This window comes from Mixophyes fleayi, chromosome 2 (genome assembly GCF_038048845.1).
Source record: "Mixophyes fleayi isolate aMixFle1 chromosome 2, aMixFle1.hap1, whole genome shotgun sequence".
Classification (NCBI taxonomy): domain Eukaryota; kingdom Metazoa; phylum Chordata; class Amphibia; order Anura; family Limnodynastidae; genus Mixophyes; species Mixophyes fleayi.
Window position 1 is genome coordinate 335,605,480 of NC_134403.1, and position 16,115 is coordinate 335,621,594.

The 16,115-nt window shown below is 39.4% G+C and overlaps 1 protein-coding gene across 1 annotated transcript in view; it reads left to right on the top strand.

Moving 5' to 3' along the window:
- ACE2 (angiotensin converting enzyme 2) overlaps positions 1-14,026 on the top strand; it is a 42,573-nt gene extending 28,547 nt beyond the window's left edge. The window contains exons 12-18 of the mRNA XM_075196980.1: positions 2,846-2,968; positions 3,056-3,228; positions 4,457-4,515; positions 6,937-7,037; positions 7,995-8,111; positions 9,944-10,138; positions 13,750-14,026. Coding sequence (XP_075053081.1) covers positions 2,846-2,968; positions 3,056-3,228; positions 4,457-4,515; positions 6,937-7,037; positions 7,995-8,111; positions 9,944-10,138; positions 13,750-13,924 — 943 coding nt within the window. The 3' untranslated portion in view covers positions 13,925-14,026. The remainder of the gene's footprint in view (positions 1-2,845; positions 2,969-3,055; positions 3,229-4,456; positions 4,516-6,936; positions 7,038-7,994; positions 8,112-9,943; positions 10,139-13,749) is intronic.
- Positions 14,027-16,115: the final 2,089 nt, after the last annotated feature.

Genomic DNA, 16,115 nt, shown 5'->3' on the forward strand with positions numbered 1-16,115 from the left:
GTGTTTAGCCACGGGGGGTGTTCAGACTTTTCTTTATTGTTTGTCTGTGTAGATTCATCCTGGATTGTAGTTTCTGGTTGGTCTCTCCAATGTAAATTTCCTCAGGGAACCTTGTACACTGTATCATGTACACCACATTGGAGGATGTAAATGAGAATGTGTCAGTGATTTTATAGTCCCGTTGTGTGTTGGGTATGTGGACTGTGTTTGTTGGTAGGACATGGGTGCAGGTTTTGCATTTTTTGTTTTTGCAAGAGAAGGAGCCAGTCTCTGATGGTGATAAGAGGGCACTTCTAACGAGGAGATTTCTTATGTTTGGAGGCTGTTTATATGAAAGGAGAGGTAAATCTGGGAATATTTCCTTCAGTCTATTGTCTTTCTGAAATATGGGTTGAAGGTCAGCAGCAATTTTCCCCAAGATGTTCATGTGGGGATTGTAAGTGACCACTAGGGGCACCCTGCTGTTAACCTCCTTCTGTTTGTAATCCAGAAGGCTACTCCTAGGGATCCTTGTGGCTCTGTGGATCAGTTCATCTATAACTATTGGATGGTATCCTTGTTGTAGGAATGTATTTCTCAGGTGTTGTTTTCCGTCTTCACTGTCTGAACAAATCCGAATGTATCTCAGAACTTTGCTGTAAATGGACTTCTTTATGTGTCCTGGGTGAAAGCTGTTCCATCTCAAATATGCTGGGCGGCCTGTAGGTTTATGATAGACTGATGTTTGTATAGCATTGTTTTTATTGTATAGGGAAATGTAATTAAGATCGTGAGTAGTTAAGAGTGAGTCTAATGGTTGGGTGAAATTTGTTGAAGTTTTTATGGAAAGTCAGCAGCTCATCTTCAGAGCCAGTCTGGATTAGTAGAAAATCATCAATGTAACGGAAGTATGCTAGAGGTTTCATTGTGCAAAGTAATAAGAATTCCTCCTCTAGTTTAGCCATGAAAAGATTAGCATACTGAGGTGACATCTTACTACCCATGGCACTTCCCATACACTGCAGGTATATGTCTTTCCCAAAAGAAAAGTAATTATGATTGAGTATGAACCTGATTAGCTGCAGGGTCGGCTCCGTGGCTAGACTGTTTTTTTCTGAAGGTAGTGTTGGCATGCGGCTATGCCATCCTTGTGAGGTATGTTAGAGTACAGAGACTCCACATCCATAGTTGCCAGTATTGAGCCTTCTGGTTGTGGACCCAGGGCTGAAAGATATTGATACATGCAGTCATCTGCCTCATTTTGTTTGCTCTGGCTTTACAAAGGAGATGAATGGGATCCACAGGTTCCCTTACTGCTTTGGGCCCCAGGCAGGGCTGGATTAAGGGAATGAAGGCCCCCTGGCTAAGGGTACTGTGAGGCCCCCTTGGTCAGGGGTCCCCGCCCCCGACCCGATGAATGCCAGCGGTGCACAGAAATAATAAAAAAAAAAAAATCAAGTTAAAATATTTTCAAGGGCCCTCCAGATGCACAAGGCCCCCTGGGCTCTAACCCAGAAGGCCGCCAGGTTAATCCGATTCTGGCACCAGGCAGTAGCCCCATCCATCTCTAGAGAATAAATTGCAAAGGACCATTGAATGAAGTATATTATATATAATGTTTTATAATCCACCACTGTCCAATTTCATCTATACTACAAGGGAATTCTGGGTGTCACACTTAAGGTAAGAAGATGGCTACTTGCTGGTATTTGCACTGCTGAAACTGGAGGAAGGGAGTCTAACACACCCTACAGGTGCCAGAGACCTTCTGAAATAGAGGGGTGCAGAAGCTAATTACCTGCGGTGGTGATCTCACCAGTCACTGTGGGCTTCCAAATCGCATCTCGTTGCTTTGCAATAGGACGTGCATGCGCCTTGGAGCTGGCCGGCTGGCTGGAAGTATCGTGTGTGGTTGCCGAGCAATAAGACGCAGACGACTGTCTCAATGCAGATGCAGAGGGACAGCACCTGACACTGGGCTTTGCCCACCTGTTTCTTATTATTACATTTGTATCCCACTATCTAGCTGGGGCTGCTCTTTTCATCTGTTTCCTTGGCGTTCAATGCCATCTTCTTGTACTATTAAAAAAAATTAATTTCTAGTAATAAATGTATCTTTTATTAAAACACCATCCGACCACCTATCTGGGGCTGTTCTGCCAGTCTGTTTCATTTGTGTCCAATCCCATCTACTAGTAGCAGAAAGATATAACAGTGTATTGAGGCTACATATATGGTCTAAAAAAAATACTGGGTCTAGGTAGGTAATGGAGAGAACAAGCTCATTTTCCCTGTTACACAAACACATTGAATACGGTTAAGCTCACTGCAGCTCATAATCTTGCAAATTGTGATAATGAATGTAGATGATATAAATACTAGTCTAGGAACCAAAAAACAGCTAAAAATTGTGTGATTTTATGAGATTTTTAGGGATTTTTCATCATTACATATGTGGCTAAAATACAAAAAAACAAAATCACCAAAAAATACTACCTTTGTTCGCTACAATCTTCTACTATGATATATATATAAATATCAGACTGCAGGGGACTCTTCCCTGTCTGTCCCCCCTTTTCTCACCGCTGCTGCTCGGTCCAGCCAGCACCTCTGCTGAGCTCCCACAATGCTTCTCCTTTCTCCCTCTGCCATGTAGTCCCCAGCCGGCTGCCAGGGATACCAGTGCGCATGCACGGCCTGCTCGGGCTGCCAGCATTACATACACCAGGCACTCTGTACTGATAAAAGAAATAAATTGCAATAATCAGTTATTTCTTCCCATTTTTGTGTGGGGCAAGGTGGATTCAGTTCCGGTATCTATGTGGTATCTATGTGTAACAAACTACAATATGTATTTGTCATGCAGATATTACACGCGGACTATTTACCAGTTCCAGTTCCAGGATGCCCTTTGTAGTGCTGCCAAACATGAAGGTCCTCTTCACTCTTGCGACATCACTAACTCTACAGATGCAGGAAATAAACTACGGTGCGTAAAATAGCACAGGTCTTATTTATTTTTTCACTATGCATGAAAAATACCTTTTGTGTAATCACCATGCAACATATTTCACAGGGCCATGTTGGAACTGGGAAATTCGAGTCCCTGGACTCAAGCACTGGAGAGCATAACAGGGGAGCTCAAGATGAATGCCCAACCTCTTCTGGACTACTTTCAACCATTATACCAGTGGTTACAGAAGAATAACCAAGACAATAACAGGCTAATCGGCTGGATATCAGACTCAAGTAACTGTGATCTAAGATTACTAAATAATAAGCTCATCTTCTTTGTATATTTCAATAAAGAAATAGCAGTTCCCATATTGTTGAATTAAATTTGTCCATGCACCATATTACCTCCATATTTCTACCACAAATTTCTGTAATTATAAATTTTTAATTAAACCTCTAAGCAATGGCAATCCAAAAGACATAAAATATATTTTCTTTATTTTAAAAAAAGAATTCACTGTTATACTCTAGAAATAATAATAAGAAAATTGTATAGGAAGACTTACAAACCTCTTAGAATACCCTAGTCGCTGTTCTTTAAAGGGCTCATACACAGTAGTTGAAAATGCTCATTCTTAATACCTGTTAAACATCATTTAATGCTAATCATCCAAAAAAAACAATGTATTTAACACATTGATTACTTCGTACACTATTCTGCACTGGTGTAATGCAGATAGAATTAATGTTATTTAGTGCAGTGAGACAAGCTGTAGTCTGTGAGTTGTGGTCTGTGAGTATTAACAAACAATACACCTCCCAATAGTTGGACCGCTGAAGATATGTTCTCAAAACTAAATGCACAGCTTTATGGCAGTAGTTTAGAAAGAAAAGAAATATGCAATATGATCCTCTTTCAAATTCCTGATGGCTTACCAGAATACGTAGCACTGTGCATAACATGGCATCATGTTATCCGAGCACAATATACTCTGGTACATGGTATATAACAGTAAGCTTAGCCTTTTATTATGATAGCTCAAGCAGAGCATGGTCTGACTGAGCTCAGTCACATTGCCTCAATTTTGTTTTTATCTTGTACTACTCCTTTCATAGGCAAACCGAGGGGGGGTACTCAAGCCTGGGGAACTGTATAATTGAGGTGGCTGGACCCTGCCCCAGCTTCACATGGCTCTGCTTGAAAAGGAAGAGCTGCATGCACCTAACAGTAGTGCATGCAGCATTGCCCATGTATATTATGGGGATAGGAAGAGTTGGAAAGCAGCCAAGCACTGTCTAAAATTATAGCCACACCCCCATGCATGCTGGTCACGCCCACTGGCGGCGTGGTGTGGAAACCCCCCTCTACAAATCCTGCGTTTGCCCCTGACTTTTACCTTTTTTATTGGGAGAACAACAGAATTAGTTTGCATGTGATGATGACACATTTACAGCACCCTGTTAAATGAAATTAATGAAATATCAAAATACTAAAGTAATGTTAATTCTTTTTCATTTCTAGTGTGGGCCAATGCATTCAAAGTGAGAATAAGCCTAATAGCTGGACTAGGTGATGCTGCGGTAAGAGGAATCTCTAGTTGTAAATATATGTTTGTCATGCTTAGTTATAACATGTATATAAGAAGGTTTTTTTCCCTGCCCAAAATGATTGCACCACTCTCGTTTTCTTAATCAGCTCTAAAGCTGACCATTTAAACCCTTAACCTAATTATTAGATTTCCCCAAACCATACCAAATGCCTATTATTATCTTTTACTTATAAGGCACCACAAATGGTCTACAGTGCCATAAAAAGGGGGTGAATAGAGTACATATTAACAGTAGTATACAATACACAGTTACAAAAAATACATAATTACATTAAACACATACTTGTCAACTCTCCCGGAATCTAGGTAGGTCTCCTGGACTCCTGGGAGAGGAGGGCATCCTTCCGCATCTGCCCACTTCCTAGTGAAGTGGACAGGATTTGGAGCCTCAATGACATGGTTCTCGGTGAATCGTGTTCTTTTGGCCCATCCCCTGTGGTAAAGTGACGCGTTTGCGTCATTGCATCATGGGGGCGGGGCCAAAATAACACGCATTACCAAGCCCCACCCCCGCCTCTTCCCCGGATCTCCCGGGTGCCAACATGTAAAAGTTGGTAAGTCCAAACAGAGAACATAGTATTACAGAACAAGTTGTAGATTGTGCAGTGAGCATAAATAAAAATAAATCTCACATGAAGTAATCCTGTGCAAGGGAACATGGGCTTGAGAAACTGGGCTGGTTAAGGAGGCCTAGAGATGCTGAGGACCGGGCAGAGGGTGCAGTGGTAGAAATAGAACATAAGAATAGTATGAGGGTGGAAAGTGGCCTTTAGACCTAGCTAAGAGTAGGTCATTGGACACTTTGGTGAAGAATGTTTCTGTGGGGTGTAGAGCACGGGAGCTGCACTATAGAGTGTCAAGAAGGGAGTCCGAGGAGAGGAAATGGAACAATTGGTTGAATTCAAGTCTCTCGAGGATTTTGGAAGAGAATGGAAGGAGAGAGATAGAGGTAGTTACAGAGGGAGAAGGGGTCAAGAGATCAACAATGGGGTCAAGAGATGGTTTCTTAATAATTTGGGAGAAAGAACATATATGAAGGTGGGGGGGGGGGCACCAGTGGAGACAGAGAGACAGTGAGGTTGAAGAGGTGGGTAAGGTGACAGCAGGCTGTCTGAGAGAGGGAGCAAAGGAAATTAGAAGGAAAAGGAGCAAGCGGACGGGTTGAGGGAGAAGCAGACAAGAGAAGAGAGAATTTCAGATTCCATTGCCAGAGGGAAGGGTGGTGGAGTGAAAGACAGGGAGTAAGGGGACCATAGAAGTTTCATATCAGACATTTGTCTGGTCCTTTATTTAGCACACTCTTTCTGACTAAATTAACCTACCTTATTAAATTAAATAATAGCATTAATCTGAGCCCAAGTTAATGTGTAACTGTCCTCTACACACAATGGAGCTAGCAATTCAGTGGGAATCTCTGTTGTAATAGAGGAAGAGAGTGGGAAAAGTGAGAATTGAGAATTGTGCTCAGGCTGCTGCCTATAACCCTAGCCCAGAGGGATGTCCCCTCCTTCACATGAGTATTAATAATGGTGCAAAAATGGTAAGGGTTTGGCAATGCCCTAATTCTCTGTGTTGGTTTATACTGATTTGGGGGTTGATCTCTCTATTACCCCTATGTTTAGATATATGTAAGTGATAGTACAGTGGATATCCTATCAGTATAGTACACTGTTACACTGAATATGTACAATTACCATATACATTAATGTCCATATGTCAATGTTCAATTAGTTGTCTTACAGTTCTGTAGAAAAATGTTATTAAGGTAGGGGTTCCTGCAACCTCTAATGTGCCTCCCTCTTCTCTTCCGCTTAGTCGCACAGTTCCTCAAGGGTCAGTTACATAGTGGAGAGAATGGAAAAATGACATGCATAGTGACAAACCGTGTATACGATTTATTTCATACAGCAAGTATTGCACTTCCATAGAAGTTTAAAATCTCAGCAGTGGCGGTGTCCAAATAATTCTCCCTCCCAGGTACTCCGGACTCCGGGCTGACGCTCTCTAGATTCAATGCATCTGCATTTATTTCAGTCCTGTACTACGAGTTTCGTCAGACCACCGACTTTCTCAGGAGAGAATTAATCAGACCCAAACCCTCAATCACTTCTGTGTCTCATTGATGTCATTAGTTTCTAGGGATTGGATAGGCTCTATTGTCATGAATATTGGCCAGCTAATGGGCCTCCATTGTGTGAAGGTGTGCCCAAAGCAATGGCAAGTTATTAATATGTATTATACTGTATATTATAACTTGATATTACCCTGTGCACAGCACTTATATTATTTTTAACAATGTTCAGGAATGTGTTTCAGGAATGTATTGTACTTACAAGAACTTTGTCCAACAAACAAAACATTGTTTACCAAACTTCTTTTTCTAACTTAACAGTATAAGTGGGACAAAAGTGAAGAGAATTTGTTCAGGTCGACAATTGCATATGCGATGACAAAATTTTTTGCTACTAACAAGATGCAGAATGTTGAATTTTCGTAAGTATTATTCATTTTCATGCCTCAAACTGCCTTTCAGTCTTCATTAAAGTCTATTTTGTGGGTATTGCAGTGTCGGTACCAATGTAGGAATCTGCATCCGGGGTCTGTTTGGTGTATGAAATAAGTAATCTGCACGCTGACAGTAGGGTTTTCATACTGATTAATGAAAAATAAACACAGTGCAGAGCAATAACTATAGTTATAGTGTGGAATTAAGCACGTTACAATAAATGGAAACACAAAAGGGGAAAAAGAGTAGACACTCTGAAGTGATTATTCCTGTGTATTAAAATAGATTTTTAAAGGCTGTAATGTGATGGAATATTGGGGGCTGCATTATAACCTGAACAATTGGGGCCTATAATATATGATGCCAAATAGAGAGCTGTATCGCATATTGGCCAACTGAGAGCTGTAACTTGCTAGACAATCTAAGGTTGTGTTATGTGTTAAACATGAGGAGCTGTATAATATGCTGGAAGGGTGGGGTGTAATATATACTTTTGGGTATTATGGTGGGATTTTGATGGTTGGGAAGGGCTACTTCTTCTAGTTCTGTCTTCACCTTTACCAACCTGTGGCAAGATAAATCAGTGGGTACAGTCTCTGGGTACAGGCAGTAGGGAAGGGAGGTGGGAGGGTTTTGGTTGTATAAAAGTTAAGTATTTATTATAAGTATTAATATTTCTAGCATACATTCTGAATTGCCAGTATATGAATAGACCTTTTATGAATTATTTAAATACTGAATAGTTACTTTTTAATACGAATAATATACTTTGCTGGTAACAACAAAGTATTTCAATTTAAATATATTTTTCATTTGTATTGATTCAAGTTAACTGAGCTTAGTTTGGGAACTGGGCAAAAAGTTAAAGGACCCCCAAGGGACCATAAACTGGTTGTATATTTCCAATCACCGTTTCTAATACAAATTTATTTTATTTCTTCTAGAGATGACAATGTACATGTTTTCGGTCAAACAGAAAGAATCTCCTTCTATTTCTGTGTTACAATGCCAAGCAATACCAGCGATGTAATACCAAAATCTGATGTTGAAGAGGCTGTTCGGTAAGTTCGATTTTACTTTACACATTTGCTTAAAGGAAACTGTAAAATGAATCCTGTAGGTATCTGCGTGTAAGGACTGACTTTGTGAATATGTGGAATCTTAATAACAAACATCAATATCTTACTTTACATATATATTGCAGTCCTTTGTGCTCAGTGGTTCATTATGACAATTAAAATGAAAAGTACATTGCTTTACATTTGGCATTAATGATATGTCAATAAATAAAAGTGAATGTAGGTGTGGTTTAAACCAAAAAAAGGCTATGCGCTCACTGACTTGTAAACGTGATATAGCATGTGATCCTGACTTAATAGTTGGATCTTAAACAAAAAAAGGTGTAATGGGTATAAACAGTTGAGACCTCTTAAAGTAGAATATAAATATAAAGCTTAGATGTACAGGATTATAGCAATTTATTATCACTGTTAAATATACACATTAATCCAAAAAAGGAACCTCGAGGTAGCAATAAATTAAAATGTAAAAACTAATAAATAACTTTTATAAAATATAAATAGCTAATAGTTAATCGTGTGGTAACATCAGCCAACCAGTCCTAATGTTGCTAATCATACAATTTACTTGTAATGATGATATATAAACCTCCTAAGATTAAATGGCATATATAATATTCGCCAGTATCTGCATGGTGCTCATGAGTGAGGATGAAAAAACTATATGCATAATCCAAATGGAGATGTCCAGTACGTACTGGAACTAAGCGTGGTGGATTCAGATTAACGTGGATCCAAGGAACCATATAGGCTTGATTGGATTGATGTATCTCACTAAGATGTTAATACGGTACTTGCGGTTAGTGATGGACGTGATAGTTCCAAGATGAATCCAATAATGTCTGGTAATGTAGTCCTTGAAAAGATGGATAATAACCCCGCTCCAGGAGAGATCGGGGCAAGCACGGACAGAGCGGGTGATCACGCCACTACTACTTGGATGGTGATCGTGCGTTCCAACCGTGGAGCGCATCAGCACTTCCATTGTTATGTCACTTCCGGTCTACGTGGTAACCAATAGGGTGACGAAAAGGGGTGGATTAGACCATTTGGCTGCTTAGGTAATCACTTTAAAGTGTGACAGTTACATCGGTAGTATTAAGGGGCAATGTCAGGACCCGCTGGCTCTATAATATTTTTTACAAAGGCTTTCACATTATAGAGCCGGTGGGTCCTGACATTGCCGCCCTTAATATTTCCAATGTAACTGACGCCCTTTAAAGTGACGTCACTGTGAGTGCCGGCTTCTCCTACAGTTGGGCTTCACAGCAGGTTGCCGGAATTGTTGTCTATCAGTTTCTGTGCAAGTTGCTGTTTCCAAAGTGTACATTACTGACATCGGAATTATTTTGTCGCTCTCACTTGTGTCGGATATTTTAGCATCACTGTCACATACCCCAACTGCATGGAGACTTGTCAAGATGGCTAGACAGTATTAGTAGTAAATGTGAAAGTTGCATTATCCTATTGGTACACAATACCAATACCAGTACCAGTGTCATAAACACAAGAGAAAATAGTGTCTTGACAGTGTTATTAATAAAGTCGCAATTTCTATATTAAAAAATGTAATATAAATATAAAGGTCTAATAAAAGCACAAATCTAGATACAGACGCATTTTGCTAAGCATGCACAGTACGGTAATGCGTATATTTACGCTACAATAATTGTCGGACATACAGCTAAATGAGGTCGTTAGTGCATTACACATATGAGCAGCAAAATTACTACTCTTAACTTGACAACCCCATTTCACAAGTTTACTTATTCATGGAAATACTATATGGATATCTCATTGTACTTTACAAACAGGTTGTCAAAAGGTCGAATCAACAGTGCATTCTATCTGGACGACTACTCCCTGGAATTTCTGGGAATCCCCCCGACAATCGCTCCCCGCGGTAAACAGTCTGTCACAGTGTGGCTGGTGGTTTTTGGCATAGTGGCTGGACTGCTACTTGTCGCTCTGGTTGTTCTACTGGTCCTTGGTCAAAGGGACAAGAAAAGGTAAGTTCTAAATTAACCCTCAAAAATATCTGAACAACATTTTTGTTGTCTTTATATATACATTGCAATCATGACTGGAAACAGTATAAAAAGTGTAAGCTACTGCTTCTGGCACAACAGGAGCTAATGGACATGAAATGTTGTAAAATATATATATTATATATATATATATATATATATATATATATATATATATATGTATTTTGGTCAACTTAACATGTATTGCAGTATGTGGAACTGATATTCCATTTTTCATAGTAAGGTAGTTATAACAGCATTAATTGTGCCTTTGCTGAGTGCATAGTATCCATGTTTTTTTGTTTATAGAATGTGGGCAACCCCCTCTTGCACCCCAGTTTGTACGTGGGGAGTGCAGAGGATCAATGTCTTATATATATATATATATATATATATATATATATATAATGCCCTTCTGCTCCACGGAAGTTTCTGTGCTCCCTGAGTTCACCTTAGGACAACTGCGTTACAGTTTGACAGATGTACCCTCCAGGGCAACTTTTAAAATCCCTTATCCTGACCATGGCCTCATCTGTGAGGAGTTTGTATGTTCTCCCTGTGTTTGCGTGGGTTTCCTCTGGGTGCTCCCGTTTCCTCCCACATTCCAAAAACATACTGGTAGGTTAATTGGCTGCTATCAAATTGACCCTAGTCTGTGTGTGTGCAGACTGTAAGCTCCAATGGGGCAGGGACTGATGTGAGTGAGTTCTCTGTACAGCGCTGCGGAATTAGTGGCGCTATATAAATAAATGGTGATGACGATGATGATGATCCAGCCACTATATTCCATTTTTTGCCTTACAATTTAACACAGAAGCTCTTGCCCCTTTGGTAAATAATTTGCCTTTGATACAATAGGCAAAAAGCCATCAAATTAGTACACATGTTAAGGATATCCTTGTTTAATTAATCAAAATGCTATTGCACAAAACAAGTTATTTTAAGACTCATTGACACCTGCATTCTATGCCCTTGTGCAGCTACTGCACTCTGATGTACTATCCATGAAACTCACACACATGCACAGGGATCATTTATCCTTATGTTGCATATCATTTTTTTGCACTACTAGAATATTAGCAAAATGGTCCATAAACCAAAACAGTACACATACCATTTTCTAATAAGATGTTGTGAACACCCACGTGTACATAGCATAAGGGTCCTCTATACATATAGTAAAATAGTCCATTGAATTGGACTTAGATGGAGGGGGGCAGAGGGCACATTTTTAGGGGCATTCCTTGCTGTGCCAAGGGACTCACCGCTATTTTCCACTCTGCAGAATAAGTGAATTTTACAATCAGAGCTGGTAGTCTTCAGGACTTGGCCGACATGATAATAAGGTGCATTTTGCACGTTGACATCGGTGCATTTTGAGCAATGAAATGAAAAACTTTATACACGCAAAAGTGTCACATTTAACAGTCATGATGTCCCCTACAATCATGATTAATTTAAGCCATAAATGAGGTAAAAGCAAGCAGTATTTTAGAATAATGAAGTATAATTAATGTACATATTTAATGAAAGGGGTGGTTCTAAAGTGGTAGAATGTTGAATTTTTCACAATTCGTCACTTCAGATTTTTTAGCCTGTCTGCACACCTAGTTTGTTGAGGCGTCTCCCAGGAGTGAAGAGTAGGTGGGCACCTTCATGTAAGCTACAGTAGGCGGACCATCTAGACATACCATGGTGCACATTGTGTAAGCTCCTCAAATGACCTTTATAGTATTTTGAATTTCAGTTACATGAAATTGTGATGAGTATCCTACATGGTGGAATTTCATGCTCCAGATGAAGATCACTTAGGTGACAGGTGCTGTCAAAATTTTTAAGGAGCTGTCCTAAGAGTTAGTTGGAGCTATTTGTACCATATTATGGTCAATGTAATATAAATATCAGTAGGATATATCAAGTATTGAGAGAAATCCATCCTAAAGTTCTTGGGACTTACTTAGAGGTGGGCACATTTGCACTCAGAATGTATTTAGTAAAAGACCCATGACAAGATAAAGAGCAAGAGAGGTTAGGAAACACAAATAGCAGAGCTAAAGGATGAGGCTATGGGTGTACTATGTTTTTTTTTCCTACCTACTACTGCAGTTTTCAGAACCTGCTGCTGTTTTTTTGTCTGGATCCTGGAATGTTTGGACTTGTTTGGAAAATGTATAGGTACATGAACTATTGAAAGACAAGCAATACGTGAACAGAGTACATAAAACAAAACACACAGTATATACTAGGTACATCCAACATTCAAAGGGCCACACATTACCCTTAATGTTGAGAATGAAAAATAGCCTCAAAATGTTTGGGATGTCCACATCACTCATAAGAAAATACATGCCCCTCACTTGCTCCAAAATTCTACTACATGCCACCCAGGCTTCCTACATGCTTCAAAATAGCTCCATATGCCCTCAGACACCCATGTGTACTATAAAATCTATCCACATGTCACTTAAACCTCCCCACATGCCCCTTATATGCCCTTCAGACACATGCCTCTTACATGCCCATCAGACCTACCCACGTGCCATCAGATCTACCCACCCGATCAGCCTCTCTTTCATCACTCAAAAATGTATTTATAAATAATATAAAGACAAGACTTCTACTAGTTAAGAATTTATATGCAAATAACTTTATTAAGTTATTTATGGGACAGTGAGTGTCGTTGGCAGAGTGGAAGGAGTGTGGGTAGAGATGAAGTTGGAGATGTAGGATAGAGGTGTATTGGTCAAGAGTTTTATAGGTGAGGAGCTTAAATTTGATTCTGTAGGCCACGGGGGAACCAATATAGTGGCTGGCAGATATGGCCAGGCGGCTTGAGAGCAAATTAACACAGGTAACAGCATCTAGGATAGAGTGGGCAAGGTAGTAGTTTGATAGTCCAGAGAGAAAGATGTTACAGTAATAAAGGCAAGATATTTCAAGGGAGTGAATAAGATGTCGGGACATATGGATTCAATTTTGGAGAGCAGAGAGTGAGAAGCAGCGAGGCTGAATAGCGGTGGAAGGGGTGTCATGGGGAAAGCAGGGAAATGAGAGAGGGGGGGATATGTGGCAGAGTGGGACAGACGAGATAGGAGAGACAGTGGGAGAGGGAGGATGAAGGTAAGGGAATCATTTTAAAAACAAAGCTTCTTGAGAGCTTCCATTATTTTATTAAAAAAAGAGAAAATACATAATCAAAAAAGTAAAATACTGAAAAATATAATATAATACAAAGGTAATACAAATACTAAGCTCTTTAAATTCTTTGGGGCATATTCAATTTTCCTGTCCGTGGGAACTCGCCGGAATGGGACGCGGTACCGCAATAACGTGGATTTTTGTGTGCACCACACAGGGTTGCGTAGGAAAATCCGCGTTATTGCAGTATCGTATTACCGTCAATACTGGGCAGGTTCCGCGTTACCGCGGACCGGAAACCTAATTGAATATGCCCCTTTGTTAAGACATACTGCTCATGTAATCCATGGAATGACAACACATTTTTTTTATCACTAGAGTGTATATTATACCATATAATGTTGTGAGGAACAAAAGCACAACTAATGCATGTGTTTCTCTTTCTGTGGCTGAAGAAAAAGAAAAGCTGACAGAGAAAAAGAGAACGAAGCACTTAATGACAGATATTGTGACGTTCTGGTTGAAAATACAGAAGAAAAAGATTCACGTTTTCCAGTTAACACATTTGAAGCTGTGGGGGAACTAAATAAAGCATTTGAAGAGGACAATGAACCACAAACAGCATTTTAACCCGGCCAGAGTTCTAGAATAATTTCAGTTATATTAGATAAGAACACATGGCTGCTCATACAAATCTGAATTGTGTTAAGATTCTCTAAAAGTGTTCACCATTCCCATAGAACCAACTGCAGCAAATTCCCAGAAGCTGTATGTGTGTTGAAGTTGAAATACAACCAAATTCAAAAGGATCACAGAATGATTCCCTCTGGCTTGCAATGACTAAATATGTTGCCTCGCTTGTTCATCTGTCAAGAACTTGAATCTGTTTCATGGCAACAATCCTCACTTAATATCAGCAAACCACAATATTCTGTTCTGAAAACAACAATTCTTATTGAAACACTATTATGAAGCCCTTTCTGTGATGGAGCCCTGTGCATCTGCTATGTTTCAAAAACCTGATGTGATTTTATAATAACCATTTCACAACTTACACTGATTCAATGGTTTACTTGTATATATACACACACACATATTATATATATATATATATATATATATATATATATATATATATATATATATATACATTTATATATATATATATGGATGAAACTACATTTTGAATTAGAGCAACCTATGTAGGTACAAAATGAAACATATTTGTTTACATTCGTTGATTACAATAAAAGCAGTAATTATTGTCTGAATGTTTATGTAATAACTAACTTGCACAGCTACAGCCTTTCCAGTGGGTATGGCTCATTACGTACTAATATCAGGATGATGCTTCATGGAAACAGCAGCAAGTAGAAAAAACTGCTATCAATATTGGGCACGCCTGGGGCGCTTATTACTTGAGGTACAGTATACAGGATCATATATTTAGTTTGTTCAGAAACCCTAAACAAAAAAAATCACAAACACTAAAATATAACCTTTATTTCATACCCATAAAAAGCTTAATTTAAAAAGTGAAATATTGATACATTTAAAAAAATGGGCTACTTTGGAAGTTGTTAATTTGCTACAGGTTGTGGGGGCTAATTGTGGATCTGATAATGATGAATGAATGTATTGTACTAGAACAAGATGACGTGCATGAAAGTAGTAAGGCCACCAGTGGTACCACCTCATGCTTATGATAGGTCATTCACAGGCAAGCTATTCTCTGTATTGCAGACTTCACTGAGAAGTATGCCAGTGTCAATCTTTTGGACATAGCAAAATGGCTCACCCCGCTACGACTCTCCTCAGGATTCCGCATTGGCAATAACGGAGCGAACATTGTGTGTGCATTACGTGTGTGCATGGGGTAGATTTCACCACGTACCATGCTTTGCACACACAATAAACTCAGTGAATCAGAATTTCATAAAAAATTAGAAGCCAGTGCAGGAGATGCTATTTGTGGCCAGTAAAAGTTTGGCATTTTCATCATTCAGCAACCACAAGTAGTACATTGCAGCACTTGCAAAAAAAATATGATCTGCCATGCCACCAACTGAAGGAATCGGTAGAGTTCCACACTTTATATGCTTCAGCAACTGGAGGAACAGCAACAAGCCATCAAGGCCTACACATCAAGCCATGATATGTTGACTTACTCCATCACACTGGAGAATCCTTTTCGTTTTATGCAAGCTACTCAAACTACCTCTAATGGTAACAAATTAAGTTCAGACAAGTCATATCCCTAATAAAACTACTGGAAATGTCTATAAAAGGAGGATATCAAAGTAAGTGATGGTGCTAAATATGTTGGCCTTGCAAATCAAATTGTTTATGGTGTTTTTTAATTGCTTTGCCAGAACCCAAGGGTTTGCCGCATCTTGAAATTGGATTACTACATTTAGACAACCATGCTTAATTCTAGGTTTAAGTCATATGTAATACAAGTTAACCCGTGCATGATACTCATGCATTCTAGTCAAATCAAGCTACTTAAGGTCTTAAAAAGGTTCTTGTCATGCATTTGGACCTAGCCCAGGCCTCCTCAGGGGAAGAGCGTTACTTCCCGACACAAGCGGCCTTTTTAATTTGTGTTCATGAGGTAAAATTACCTCACGAAAATGAGTTTGACCCCTCAACTCGTAAATTTAGCCTTTACTACCCCTCCCACGGGGGGAAGGGGGGATGATGGAAGTTAACTGACTTGACTATTCTAATTTTTTTGTCAAATAATGTCAGTATACCAAATTTCAGGTCAATTGGATGAGCCCTTTCTGAGAAAATAGTTTTTTCCACACACACACACTAA